Source organism: Mustela nivalis (assembly GCF_964662115.1).
Source record: "Mustela nivalis genome assembly, chromosome: 1".
NCBI lineage: Eukaryota > Metazoa > Chordata > Mammalia > Carnivora > Mustelidae > Mustela > Mustela nivalis.
The window spans coordinates 57,582,076-57,597,239 of NC_139020.1; the positions used below are offsets into that span (position 1 = coordinate 57,582,076).

The window sequence follows — 15,164 nt, forward strand, 5'->3', positions numbered from 1 at the left end:
GATACAAAGCGAAGATCAAGCAAAGCTTTATTTTGCACCAAGCATCCAGAATCAAACTGACAGGTCGTGCTGCCTCTTACAGAGAGGGTGACCCGTCCCTGCCTTACAGACTAACTTTTATAGAGCAAAGGCCGTGTGGTTGAGCCTGGCCACACAAGGTGGCCAATGAGATTACAACACGCAATCTCATGCTAGGTCACACACGGGTGGCCAATTGACTTACAATTTACCCTATAGTAGATATTTGAACTAGCCTATCACCTCGGTCAGAATTGGCGCCCAAAAGGCGGGGCCAACACTCCTTGGTAGCTAGGGAGACAGTATGAGCACTTCACTGATTGAATGTCTCCACCTAGCCTGACCAGCCCTTGTATTTGGGCTTTTTCCTGGGACTGGTCGACCATATTTTACTGGTTTCCCAGACTTACTTTTATGTAAGTCCCCTGGCGGGGGTGGGGGGGGGTCAGTTTAAGTTTTATTGCATAAATAACAAAATGGCTGTTCAACTGGGTGGAATTGCTCTGGCTAAATAGGCCTTTACAACCCTACCATGCCTTATATATAAACCGCACATTAAACTCAACTCAGTTATCACTTTTGGATATGCCTTTTGTTTTCTGATGGGTTGAGACTGGCTTACCGACTCTGGGGTAATGCAGCTCCCAAGAAACAAGAAATTCAGTGAGAGCTAAACCACTAGTACCAGCAGAAGTTGTACTGTGTCTTCTCTGATACTTAAAATATCACCTGCCTCTATGTAGGAGACCTAGATCATATTCATTTCCCCAGAGTTATAGCATCATACTCCTTAGCTTTCTGGCTATCAGAGAAAAGAATCTTATCATTGGTAGAGGTAGGTTTGTCATTTCTATCTTAAGTACTGCTGTTGAATTCCATGGCTCATGTGACAAGGATTTCTTTATTTTCTATAGTTCTTTTGAGCATTTGGCAGGTCAGCCATGAAATGTCTTTAAATTTATATCGACATTGTCAAGGTGTATATTGTCTGCTCTTTTATGAGCTACTGATTTCCTTATATAGTTTAAAGTGGACCTAAAGGTCATAATTGGTGGGGGACCTATGGGGGTCCTTGGACTGCTCATACTTACAGTGGTCATTTCTCTCCTTGATAATGTTAAAACGATGTCAGTGGGGAGGTTCTTTATCTTTGTCTCTGTAGATCAGTCCTAGTGCCTGGCATGTAGTTGGAGCCCAATATTTTTTTAGAAACTCATCAGAAAAAAGGATATATATTATTTTTAAGACTATCTGACTAGCTTATTGCAATTTTGTGGACATTGTGAGAGGAGTGTGCTAATTTGTTCCCATTGATGGGAAATGATGTTACTTAGTAAAGAGAGTTTTACCAAAAATAATAATAATAATAATAATAATAATAATAATAATAATATAGTATCTGTTATGTGGCCAAGACCATTCTGGGGGCTGGAGACAGAGCAGTAAATAAGAAGACAGCTTTGACATGCATTCCCCCAAAGGCACAGCATGAGATAAGAGACTGTTTACAGCTACCTTAAAACGTCATTCTCTGGAACAGAAATGGGGGACAGAGAAGAGTAAAGCAGGGAAGGAAGAACCAATCTAAAGGCATATTATTAAGCAGCTTGCACTATGGACAGATGTGGCTGGGTCCCTCTGGGCACCTTCTAAAGAGTCCTGTAGAACACACCTTAGAATCACTCACCTGATCATTAGAAGAGGAAGGATTTATGCACGAGCTCTTGCTCCTCATGGGCCACGTGTTACCTTATGGGGTGTTAACTACCTTTCAGGGTTGTTCATGTGTCAGAATGGATGAGGCACTGTGTCTCTGCTCCAGAGACACCCAGTCAGAAAGTAAGGGTCATTCTGGGCGGCGGAGGAGAGGCTGTATGTGTTGTATATGTAAGGGTTGTAAGAGGTTGTATATGTAAGCAGCTGGTTGCTTCCACAACAGCTGGAATGAAAAGGTGAGTCAAGAGGATGTTTGGTGAGATGTAAGAGATGATTAATACACAGAATTCCTGTCCTTGCAGAGCTTACATTCTAAAAGAAAGTAAAGTGACAATACACCAACATGAAAGACAGCAACCTAACTTCTCTTAGTCGATCGATAAGCACCATGGAGGGAATAACTGCTGTTGATATGAATGAGACCCATGGGTGGGGAGAGGGGGCGTGCCCCTGTGAACACTCATGGGGGTCAGAAACGTCCTTGAAGAGGAAGGGGATGACCCCAGAATGACAGAATCCAGTCATGTAACAAGGCTGTGGAAGAGTACTAAACAGAGCACATGGCTCACACAGAGACCCTGGGGTTTAAAGAACACAGAGAGCCTGAGGGACAGAAAGGAAAGAGGGGGTGGACTGAGGTGAATGAGGGCCTCTGCGGCTGGAAGGGCGGAGACAGTGGAGTCAGGGGCTTAGTGGTCGGTTGTGCAGAGTCTGGCCAACCACGGTGAGGTGTTGAGTTCTTCTCAAGCACCTATATGCCTTAGAGATGTATGGAAAGAGGAGCTTAGACATTTACAAAACTGGCATTTAAGGTCTGTACCTCTTACAAGTAACTGCCAGATCTCTGACACATTGTTCTATGCAATTTTATGTCCCAAAGGCACACATTTGAGTCACACGACCTGTGAGGCTTGTATGTGGGTATGAATGGCTTTGCTGGGACTTGAGCCCAGTTGACAGCGCAGTCTGGTTTTTTGGTTCTTTTCTCAGGGTCATGTAAATAGCAATATTTGTGGTATGATTAGCCTTTGTTTCTGTATGAAAAAGTGGCCCACATTAAAGCCATGCCTTTGAGTTCAATATTTATGGTATGTATATAGCTCTGTGACTTCAGGTTCATCATTTCCCTTCACTGGGCACCAGGTGCCTTGTTTATAATATAAGGGGTTGATGATTCTAAAGTTCCAGGGTCTATAACTGTGCTTAGAGTGTGAAACTGATACAAATGCTGGTAATTCCAAGTAGATTCTAACACTCTCAAATGCAACAAGGCATGATTTTAGGGAAAAGGAAGAAGAAAGAAAGAAAAGAAAAGAAAAGCTTTTCCCAACTTTCTCAAAAGGGACAAGGCATGATTTTGTTTTAGAAAATAAAGCTTTGAGGATCTTCTGCTTGCTTCAGAGGACTTTCCATACACAGTGTTTTCTGTTGTTCATTTGTTTACCTCGTCATCCAGTTCTAGAAATGTGGCCTTCCCAGCTGGGCGCTGGGTAATTAGAGCAGCTTCCCCATAGGCCGGCTGTGTGCACTGAGGAGAGAGGAGAGGCCGCAAAGAGAAAGCAAAGTATTTGGAGAAATAAATAAGAGATCTATAGTGCCTTCTCTGAGCAAAATGAAAGAGAAAAATACATAATAAATAGTGAAAGAACAGTGGCAATAAAATAAAATTGATGCTGAGTTACATAATACCAGGCGAAGTTAACTCAATACCTTCGATTTAAAAATGGCCCCTGTGGTATCACCCAGAAAGCTGGTCAGAATTCCTCCAGGAAATTAAATTGAAAAGCAAGCAAGCGAACAAACAAATACACAAACAGAAACTTCTCAAACGAATGTGTGTGTGTACATCTATACATTCAAACAGAAATTGCTCACTCTTGTTTCCTCTGTGACATACTACAGCAGTTCGGTAGAGAGAAATGTAATGGGAACAAACAAAACCAAGTGATTTCTAGATTGTTTCTTACTTCTTAAGATATCAGAGGCATTTTACTTTGAGGAAGGGTTGCTTTCAGCTGTTGCGCTCACTGCACTAAATAGTTGAATAGTGTAAGCAAAGACTCTGCATCTCAGTGTACGATGCAGTACAGGGTTTCTTACAACAAACTCTTTGACCTTGATCAAGACACCTCTGGAGCCTCAGTTTCTTCATCTGTAAAATGAAGAGCTCTGGCTCTGCTAGATCATTGGTACAGCTCCTTCTAGCTCCAACATTCTAAAGATTGTGGCAGAAAACAGACAACCTTTGTGTTGAGGCATGCCCATGCCTCTGTTTTTGACTCTTCATAAAGAAGGCAAATTTTTCAAAAGTTAGACTTCTTTTTTTGGAGAAGGGGAGCATATTTTTATTCACAAGAATCCTCTATGTTCTTAGACCACTATGGGGTCTGAGGTCCAAAAGAATGTCTGTGGTCTCTATAAGATCCTCAGTCACCAAATAAAGTGGAGTAATGTTTATTGCAAGGTTTTCATTGAGCCAGAAAGGTGAAATAATACATTTTTTTTTTAAGATTTTATTTATTTATTTGACAGAGAGAAATCACAAGTGGTCGGAGAGGCAGGCAGAGAGAGAGAGAGGGAAGCAGGCTCTCCGCTGAGCAGAGAGCCCGATGCGGGACTCGATCCCAGGACCCTGAGATCATGACCTGAGCCGAAGGCAGCGGCTTAACCCACTGAGCCACCCAGGCGCCCAATAATACATTTTTAAGAGATGTTCAGCAGTGAGGACCTTTTCCTCACTTACTTTACCTTCCCATCACAATTCTTCCCCTATGAAAAGTATTTGATTTAGCTCTCAGTTACCCAGGAAATGCTATCAATCACAATCTCCTATTTCCTGATAACATTACCTAACTGAGGCTGTATTGAGCCACAGCATTACAAAAAACAGCAAATACCAAAGTGGCCTCTGTCCTCTGTCTTCCTCTCACTCACTGGCTCTGGCTCTGGCTCTGGCTCTCGCTCTCAAACTCAGAACTCCTGAGCCAGGGAACGCGGGCAGCTTCTGGAAGCTGCAAAAGGCCAGAAAAGTCATCTATTCCTAAAGTTTCCAGAAAGAAACAGAACTCGGCCGACACCTTGGTTTTAGAGTAGTGAGACCATGTCAGATTTACCTACAGAACAGTAAAATAATAAATTTATGTTGTTTTTAAGTGACTAAATAAATAAGTAAATAAATAAATTTTAAAAAGGAAATCATTGGTGGGACAGATTACTTCCAAAAGATCAGATGCAGTCCATGGTTGACTTGACTTAGTCTGTTGTTTTCACCAAGTGTAGAAACGCAGTATCTGTATGTGAATCCATAGTTGTAAAAACACAATGTGGTTAAGAATATATTTGCATCACAGTATGTGACTTGGCTCCTTAACTATCATTTTTTAAGCTCTGAAATCAATTGGAACACTTCTCAGTTTTTCAGGTGGTACTTTTTTTTCTCATTGCATTTGGAAGAGACGTTTTAAGAAAATTTCGGTGTTATGAAACTGGGTAGGACATAGAATCTCTAAGATTTCTTTTATTGTGTGTTAATCCTAGTGATATTAATAGTTTGTAAAATATATTCCTGCAAAAGTCAACATTAATGAATTATTAGTGAGCTAGCATTAGCTTCCCAGGTCTTTGGCAAAACCAAGCTCTCTCTCCTTTCTGTCGGTGGCCCTTTCTCTCTTTCCTTATTTTAGCTTGCCACTGAAAATTATTCAAAGGTTACTAACTATAATTATTTAATTGAATTTTTAAATTCTACTTCATAATGTAAAACATTAGGTAGAAATTTTATATTTATCTTACTTCAGAATTCTGTTTTGAACATCTATACAACAGAATCCCATGCAACTATTTCAAAAGAAGGAGGTTTATCTTTGTTTTATAACATGTATATGTCTGCAATATATTATGAAATATAACAAAAGGGACAGGCTGGAGTGCATGTGGTAAACATAGTAAAAATCAGTTTTCTTCATACGTACATACATACATATTTATGTAAAATCCAGGGAGATGTAAGACAAAAATAGAAATACTGGTTGTCTGTGGGTGGTTAGGATTCCAGCTGATTTTTATTTTCTTTGTTAACCCTTTTAAAATGCATTGTGGTAATGAAAAGATATTGATGTTATCATTGGAAAAGTGTATTACATTAAAATCAGTCTTTAACGGATGGCATTGAGCATGGTGGAAATGATGGTGACTAAATAGATTGTCATCTGCTGAAAGTGTCATGAAATTCTTTCTCTCCCATTAGAGAGCAATTCTTAAATCTCATAAAATCTGAGTGGAAACCAAAAGGGGGAACTTGCTTCTCATGAAGGTGGGGCCTCTACCTAACGGGCTGGCCCTCACTTCCCATCAAAGTCCAGTGATCCCTTGCTCCTTGGGGAGGTAGCTCTTCCAGCAGGGACCCGTGACATTTAATCCATGACCCTTCTCCATGGTTTTACAGCCCTTACATCTTCTACAGTTTTTCATTTCTCCTCAGTCTGATGCATGAAACTTCCCAGCACATTTTTGATTCCCTGTCCAATTGGACACCAAGGCTTGTCTCCTCTTTCCTTGTAATGTCCGCACCCCCATCACACTCTGCCATAACGAATCAGTAGACTCTTGTCCTCCGATGCTTAGAGAAATGCAAGACCCCCAACAGGTCTTCCTCCTCTCTCTTCCCCCCTTATTTTATCCACTGAATTCATATTTCTAAAATGTTATTTTATATATGTTATTCTTTTGTTGAAAGACCTATAACATGAAGAAAAAAATACAGCTCAGAATTCAAAGCCCTCCTCCATCTAATCTCCCCCCTTGGACAGCTTTGTTTGGGCCCCAGCCCCTCAATAAAGCCTCTGTTCCATGATAACAACTGATTCACAGAGTTGGCCTTGAACTTCAGCAGTTCCAACTGATGGCTCTTAGTGTTTCCTGTGGTTGAAATGACTTACCTTGTGGTTTCCACCAGACTTGTCTTTACAGTAAGAAGGAGGTTTAGGTTCCCTACTGACTTGATCCTTATACCTCTTTTCTCCTAAAATCCTGGGCTACCTACTCATTCAGTTCTGTGCCTTATGTTTCTTGACTCCTTTATGGTGTGCAGGGATGTTTGTCTTCAGCAAAATAATAAATGTGGTAAGAGCAAGAGTTGTGTTTCATCATTTACATTTTCAAATCACATAAAACTGGTGCACTTGAGTGGCTCAGTGTTAAACGTCTGACTCTTGATTTCAGCGCAGGTCATGATCTCAGGGTCCTGAGCCCTGCACAGGACTCCGCTCTGAGCTGTGGTCTGCTCTTCCAGCCCTCTCTCTGCTTGTACACCTGCCAGCTCTCTTGCTCAAAAATAAATAAATAAATAAATAAATAAATAAATAAATAATTACATAAAATTACCTATAATTATGCCTCTTCAGTAATCCCTTAAGGGTTGGCACTCAATAAATATCTCTTGATTAATTGAAACATTAAGCAGCATGTTTTCTAAGCATGCTGCATGTACAAGGGTGTAACACTACACTTTCGAATTTTTATATATAATAATGAAAGAATAAAAATCCAAGACAAATCAGTAATAATGAGTTAACCTCTGTGCAAACCACAAATGTAAGTTTACCTTTTGCCCAACTTCCTCCTTCTGAAAATGTCCTTTTCTCATTGAGTGTCAGTGTTTAGATGAAGCATTTAAAAAGTTTGCTCAAAACACACAATTATGGCTTGCCTCCAGCAGAAATAATGCGTGCCCCTGGTTCTCTTTGTAAATAATTGAATTTGCCTCTGAAGTTCAAGAAGTTCAAGATTTCTTTGTGTGTGTGAAACGGGCGGCTTCTGTTTTCTCTTTATATGCAGCCGACTCTAATCTGAGGCAGAAGAAATGCTGTGCTATTGGGATTTGGTGAGCAGGGAGGATAATAGAGATTTTCAAGACTTCCATAGAGGAGTTATTTTTAAGTACAGAGAATGTCTATCCCCATGCTGAAAGGGCCTTTAGAAAACGTTACTGGAATTGAAAAGCCGCGGGGGCAGTTCCCATCACCTGGGCGAACAGTGCCGGTCCGCAGGGCGTTGCTGCCCTCTGCTGCATGCACACGGGCATGGAGAGGCTGTCGCATGGGGCTTGCAGCTGGAGGACACCAGGTGTCTCCCATTAATATTCTGTGGGCATCTGCAATTTTTTCTTCTCTTAGAGCCTGGGTGAACTCCAATGGAGAGCTAGTCAAATCTGATGACTCCGGGCCACAGAGGTTTCTAGCTCCAAAACCCACAGACCAAGCTCTCTAAGGCACACCCTAAGAGGACAGATTTGCCCCGCTGTCCAACCCCAGTGGAAGGCAAGGATTCCAAGTGTCTGTAGCTCTGGAAAATAAGTGATGTTTTCCCTTTTTCTGAATTTGAGGAATTTTTTTTTTTTTAAAGAGGTGTTTTAGTTTAAAGCACTAGGAGCATAACTGCTTCAAGAGGAGGTATTCTTAGAGAATTCAGTAAGTTTAGATTTTTATGGATTTCATGTTGGTAAATCCTCTTAATAGGACTGGTGGAGTGAGGTGACCAACGTCCTTCCCTGGGCTTGTCATGTGTCCCAACGGAATGGGAACACGAACCTGCATATCAAGATCTCCTAGCCTATGTTTGCCGCTATACGTCATCACTGTGATTTACTAGAATTTCCAGGGGTGAAGGCAAAGAGACGAAGGCAGTCAGAACAGGGACATCTCCTGACTTTCAGTCAAAGTCTGTGTACTCCCCAGCCTCCCTGAAAGCATCCCTGTGAACATCACCTGGCCCAACACCTCTAGGGATCTGAAACTAAGTGTGGAGGTGGGCATGGGGGTGAGAATAAAGGTCTGAGGAGCCCTGAGCTAGGAAATAAGTAACTCCATCTTCTGACCTTTGCAAGAAACATCATTAGCTTTGTGGTGAGAAACTGCAGTGATAGTTGCCATGGCGAGTGTTCCCAGTGGTGGTGCAGAGGGTAGCCTGGTGTGGAGGGTAGTCTGGACATCCAGGACGGAACCCCTGTTTCACCACGATGCAAATCTTTGTTCTCCTAGCGAAATTCTGGTCTTCTAAATGGCAGAGGTAATGCCTTATGTCTTAGCATCATCCATATTTCTCCCAAGTCCTCCTACAGGCACAGATCAGTATGTACAAGATAGATCAGTGTATCATGATGTCGTGATACACGATGACAATATACATGACAACAACGTGGCCAGAATTCTCTCTCCCCGAGACCTCCAAAAAACAACGACCTTAGGAACACAGCTCCGCAATCTCATGTGTCTTTAGGCTTGCTGGTTGCTGCCCTATTGTGGTAGTGAAATCAGGGTCACAGAATATTTCACCAATGGTTCATATGGTTGTGTGTAAACACATGTATTTCTTTGGTCTTATTCTTTGTCCATCAACCCTATGCTGTAGTCCTCAGCCCAATGCTCGTTCTCTTAAGGGTGGAAGGTTATTTTGTTTCAAGCTAGAAAAACCAATATGTGTATCTTACCTGGTGAGGAAGCCATCATGTAGGAGAAGTTGCCTCCCTAAACCCCAGTCTCAGTCCTCTATAAATGGAAGTGACGGGGCAGATATCCCAGGCCTAGTAGCTGGCTGAGGTAAGAGGTTCTCTGCCTTTGGATTCAGATTGTTTAGGCCTTACTCTCTCTGGTTTTTGGCTGAGACACAGACAAGTTATTCTGCTGTCAGAAGAAAAAAAAAAAATCCTCCAGCTGCTGGAGTGAGAGATTCCCCTGTCTTACCTCCAGCCTAACCCAGGTGAGGGTTGGAAAAGGAGCCCTCCCTTCTCAACACCCCTCCCCCCCACCCAGGAAATGTGGACTTTCCTGCATTAGGTGTGACAATAAAATTCGGTTTGATAGCTGGTGTTACCCTCCGTTACTTTTCAGATTTTATTAAAATTAAGTGTGTTAATTCTTTGTTCTTTCACCCAGGAACCATTCTGGGAAATGGGAAGGAAAACACATTTTAAAAGTGAACAGAAAAACTGTTGTGAAAGACACGAAGCTCACATTTGTTCAATGACTTCGTGTTCTTGAAAAGAAATGTATAACAAGTACATTATGAATCGCTCTGCATGATTTCCTTTGTTTGGATTTTAGAAGCAGCATGACTGACACAGAGATCCTGAAGGAGAGAATCTTTGGATCCTGAGAAGTCTTTTAATGAAGGTGATACACAAAATTTCAGAGAACAGTTTCAACATTGTTCTGGTGAAGGTTATACTTAGCTCTGAACCACATTACTTTCCTGTCTACGTTTCATTTCCTGGGGTCTTGCCAAGTGATAAACAGACCCAGACGTGCAGTAGGTTTGGGGTTTTTCTGCACAAATAGGGGAGCTGGTGTTTGCTTCAAGGCATCAGTTGACGTCCATGATCATGGAAATGCTGGCGTAAGGCCTTTAGGAGACGATGGAGAAAAAATGGACCTACTGTGCTGTCTGTTCCATCATCCAGATACATTTTGTCAGGGGTAAGGCTTCTGGTTGTCCTGTCTTGTCAGATCGGCTGCTTTGGGGTGAGTGGGGCCTCTGTTCATTTAAAATGGGGTGAGGCTGCTGACATTGATCACCAAAGGCAGATCATTTCTAAAGTTTTCAGTTACAAATTTAAGTGGCAGCTATTGGAGAGATGTTAGGGTCTAGAAATGATTACTAATGAACACTAAAAACGAGAAGGGAATGAGTGGTTTGTGCCACTGCTCTGAGACATTTTCACCCATTTCCTTCCTAAGAGGATCTCTAGAGTAATTGGAAATTATGCTTCTTGGAAATGAAATGCTCTCTCCATGGTCGTCAGAACAACTCCCGAATTCTAAAAAAAATCACAAAGCCACCAATGCTGTGGGATCCCTGCTCAACTTTTCTCTCTCTCGAGGATCCTTTTTCTTTTGTATATAACAAGTATTACTCCTCCAAATATGAATGTCTTTGGGATTTAAACATATGTTGAATTTTAATGAGGCATGTGTAGGTGTGGACCTGGAAGACAAAGTAGGGTCCTTGCAACACTGGGAACCGGTTCCTTTAGGGCCTATTTAAAAATAGCAGGAGGAAAGATTGGTTCTGCATTCCATAGCATGGGGGAATTACAGAGAGTCCGAGTGTCTTAAGAATTAACTATGCTTTACAGATGGAGCTACAAAGATCTTAAGGAGAATTTCTAAATCAAAGGAGACTTTGGAATACAGTGCTGTGGATAGAATCAGAGGCATATTATCAGGCAGAGGAGAGCTTACAGGGAACAACATTAAACTATACTAACCTCTGCCTACCCAAACTTTTGAATCCATGAAAGTGTAATAATTCCCATTTGTCAAGTACCTTAGAGAGCCTGTTTCTTCTCCGTTGCTTGTCATCTTTTTATCTTTTTCCTTTGTGAGCTTCAGTGGTACTTGTCATAATAATATATCATTCCTGGAACAGTGTTCCATTAACGCTAAAATGGAGGCCTCCACTGGTGAAGGCATGCCAAAGGCTCAATGCTTAACATATTTTAAGTGCCTTGTACTATGTGGTCAGAGAGCTGATGGGAGAGGATCTTCTTCTTTTATGTCTAGTATTTCAAAGTGTTGATGATAGAGGATGCTGACCGTAGTTTATCTTCAGTGGAAACTCTACCTGAGGTATTTTCTCCCTTCCTCCCCTCAGGAGCCCTAATTGCATGGACATGGAGGTCTTTTTGATCTTCATAGTGAATGTCAAATTTCTTACTCTTTTCAACCAATTTGGGAGGCAGTTGGGTTGTTATGAAGGTTAGAGAAAGAGCACAGACTTTAAGTAACCAAATGCATGTTCTTTTAATGAGGTGTGACTTGAAGCTAGTCACTTAATCACTCTGTGCCTCAGTTTCCTCTTTGATAGAGTTTTAACATCATTCTGTGGTACGTGAGGAAGATTAAATGAAATGGCCTATGGAAAAGCATCTTGTGAACATAGATTTTTAAAAACAGCCCTACACGTATTAGTTATTTTTTCAGTTTCAGAAAATATTATTGGTGTGTTATATGCAGCTCAAAAAAAATCAATAATACTCATAGTAAAAGTAGTTGTTTGCTGGTGGACTTCAATTTCTAGGTAGGCTTAATTTTATTCACAGGTGGTAAGAGAACTTAAATTATCCTTTGGACAGCCCAACAGACAAAAGAGAGGACTATCTCTCTAGAGTCCTTAAGCAAATGCCTCCTCATTTGTACTGAGTCTCTGCTCCTTTATGGGGATCATGCACTGGCTCCCTCCTATGTGTAAGGCAGCCGGAGAGAAAGTTTCTTAGTTGCTCTCTCACCTCACCAAAGTGACCAAGGTTTAATTAAATAAGAGTCATCCCACATGAATCATGTAAGCGAATGGCTCATGTCCTTCCTTTTCAGGAGTATGGGAAAAAGCAACCAGTACAGAAAACGTCTATGCTTCCCCTGGCTCTGATATCAACCTGACCTGTCAAACGTGGAAGAAAGGCTTCTTGGTGCAGATGCAGTGGTCCAAGGTCACTGATAAGTTGGATCTGATTGCCCTTTATCATCCTCAGTATGGCTTTCACTGTAGTAATGGCGGTCCCTGTGAGTCACTGGTGACTTTCACAGAAACTCCCGGAAATGTGTCCACGTGGACTCTGCACTTAAAGAACGTGTCATCCTCGCTTACTGGGAAGTATGAGTGTAGCTTTACTCTGTATCCAGAGGGTTTTCGGACTAAAATCTACAACCTACTCCTTCAGACAAATGGTAAGCATAACTGTAGAGGGAAAGGAGCACACACTTTCACTCGGCTCTCACTCATTCGACAGATGTGTCTTACGCACCAAGCGTGTGTGAGACACGGTGCTAAGTACACAGAGGTTGGGCAGAAAGAGGTATTGCCCAGAAAGGAAGACAGAAATTCATCACATAATTCCACAGATAAATGTAAAATTGCAACAGTGACAAGTGTTAAGGATAAGTGATAAAGGTCTTGTGAAAGAACATGTAATAAGGGCCAGGGAAATTGACCCTGAGAAAGCAACACAGGAGCAGAAGTCTGAAGAAAGGGTAGACATGAACACCATTTAGGAGGTGGGAAGTTTGTGAGTGATCCAGGGGGAGGGAACAGCTTGTGAGAGGGGCTTTGTAGTGTTTGAGGACATGAGAAAATGCCAGCGGGGCTGCAGCGCAGAGGTTAAGGGATGAGGTGGGAGACATGGCAAGGACCAGATCATGTCAGATCTTGTCAGCCATATTTGAAGTTTTGATTTTTATCTAAGAGCCATAGGAAGACATTGAAGTGTTCACAACAAAAGGATGGCATGACATTTATAGCCTGGTTGTACTTGTGTCAGAAAAAGATCGTGCCGGCTTCAGTAGGAGAATAGAACAAAAATGGGCAAGAAGGAAATGATGGGACCGAGCTAGGAGACAGTCCCAATAGCCCAGAGGAGACAGAGTGATAGTTTGGGTAGACATAGAAAGAAACAACAAATTGAATGCTTTGGGCATAAAATAGGTGTGACTTGCTAATAGAGTGGATATAGGACAATGGTAGTTTGAAGGAAGGGGAGAGAAAAATTTAAGGTGACGTGGGAGGAGGTGCCATTCATTGAAGGCATAGGGAGCAGAGTATGTTTGTGGGGGGATGTATGCAAGTGGCTTTGGGTATATGTCCTATTTAGTATTGGGCAGGCAAAGACACCAAGGAGGCTGCTGGACAGGTAGCATTCACACATACGTGCCTTAGAGGGCTGCATTTGGAGGAGGAATCCTAGGCTTAAGTTCTAGCTCCTTTCTGGACAGAAATAAATTTCACCCGGGGACTGTCACGTACATTCTCCGAGCCCATCTGGAAAATGATGATAATAATGCCTACCCTAAATTAGTTGGTCCTACAGTAAATGATTTCCATTTATACTAATGGAAAAGAGTGAAAATGAAGGCCAACAAATGGAAAATGCACTGGAAATGAAATGTTTTTAAGTCAGGGGAAAAGTGGCCTGGTAATGTAAGAGAAAAACAACAAAAATTAACTCGTGAAGGCTGTGCTAAAAGAGGCACCGGACTGCCCTGATCAGGCCACACGGATGGATTTATTACCTCCTCTCCATGTCTTATCAAGAGATAAGACCAAGGTGTTGGAACAGTCCATCTGGAGACTGGGAGGTCCTCCACCACTACTTTACAATGCCCTGTTCCCATTACTGTTTTCCAGGAAAAAAGAAACACTTGAGTTCAAATTGGGGGTGGCATGGGGCGGGGTTAAACAAAGAGAAATAAGGAGACCTGCATAGAACAGTGCTTTGCTACACATACTTTGGAGACAGCGACCTGGATTTGAGTGTTGGCTCTGTCTACTATATATACATTTCATCTTTGTCAAGTTATTTCAAGTCTCTATGCTTTTGTTTTCTTATATAACAGATATGGATAATTATAGTACCTCCTTTATAGGTACCATTATTTTGATGATTAAATGGGGTAATTTGTGTAAAGCACTTAGCATAGTTCCTGCCGGAGAGTCAGAGTTTGGAAAAGGGTAGTTTTCATTAAGAAGAGTAATAATGATAATGTGTGAACTCTATTTATCAGTTCTTATTTAAAATGAGTCCTCCTCCCTCTTTTTTTTTATATTTGCCTGCTACGGAACCCAGTGAAACATTGAACATACATTAGCACAGGTACACAGTGACCTTGGCTTTAGATAAAGTTTTTGTACCTTTTGCCTAAATCTGTAAAATGTACTATCGCACCTCTGAGGATCTAAAGCCTCCCCTGAGAACTGACAAGATGGATTGATGTTCCCTCTAGTAAATAAGGGATAAGGGACAGCTCAACATGTGGACAGCACTGGAGAAGAGGTAGTACGTTACCCGGAAAGGAGAGTGGCATTGCCTTTAAGGGAGGCATATTTCTTAAAATAAAGGGCAACTCAAAGAAGCCAGGTTTAGCTTTTAAAAATGGCAGATCTCTGGATAGGCAGAAGCCATGTCTACATGCTTTGTGGTTAGAAATTCCCCAGTCTTCTGATTGTAACTTTGCTGCTTGTCAGCTGCACCAGATTGAAAAAAAGAAATGGCCTCAATATTAAAGAAATAGTTCTGATATTGGGTACCGAGTACAAAGAGATCAACATACGAAAGAGCAAAACAGAAAGGGACAAAACATCCTTCATTACAGAGTGACCAAAAGTGTAAGCCTGGTGGAGAGTGAAACGGTAGACACTTAACTCAGATGAGGCAGTTGCCATTCAAAAGCCCTGTCAAGTCCCCGCCCCAATGACACATCTCTTCCCCCATTATTCCTTTGATCTTCCCTCTCCTTCTGTCATTCTGTGCCATTTCCCTTGTATACCCCTGGGAGATCTTCAGGTTCACGAGCTAGGTGGGTAAGCAAAGCTCAGACGAAGTGTAAACACTTACGAAGCACATGAACAGAGGCAAATTGAGATGGTGTAGAAGAATCTAAATA

The 15,164-nt window shown here is 41.7% G+C and overlaps 1 protein-coding gene across 5 annotated transcripts in view; it reads left to right on the forward strand.

Moving 5' to 3' along the window:
* The first annotated feature begins 9,983 nt into the window (after nucleotides 1-9,983).
* The window catches only part of CD96 (CD96 molecule), a 90,269-nt gene continuing 85,088 nt past the window's right edge, over nucleotides 9,984-15,164 (forward strand). For 3 of the 5 annotated variants that reach the window (XM_082731905.1, XM_082731907.1, XM_082731909.1), the window contains exons 1-2: nucleotides 10,010-10,205; nucleotides 12,102-12,455. In XM_082731905.1, the coding sequence (XP_082588031.1) occupies nucleotides 10,145-10,205; nucleotides 12,102-12,455 (415 nt within the window). In that variant the 5' untranslated portion in view covers nucleotides 10,010-10,144. Of the gene's footprint in view, nucleotides 10,206-12,101; nucleotides 12,456-15,164 lie in introns of all 5 variants that reach the window. The other 2 variants (XM_082731908.1, XM_082731906.1) reach the window with 2 other exon arrangements.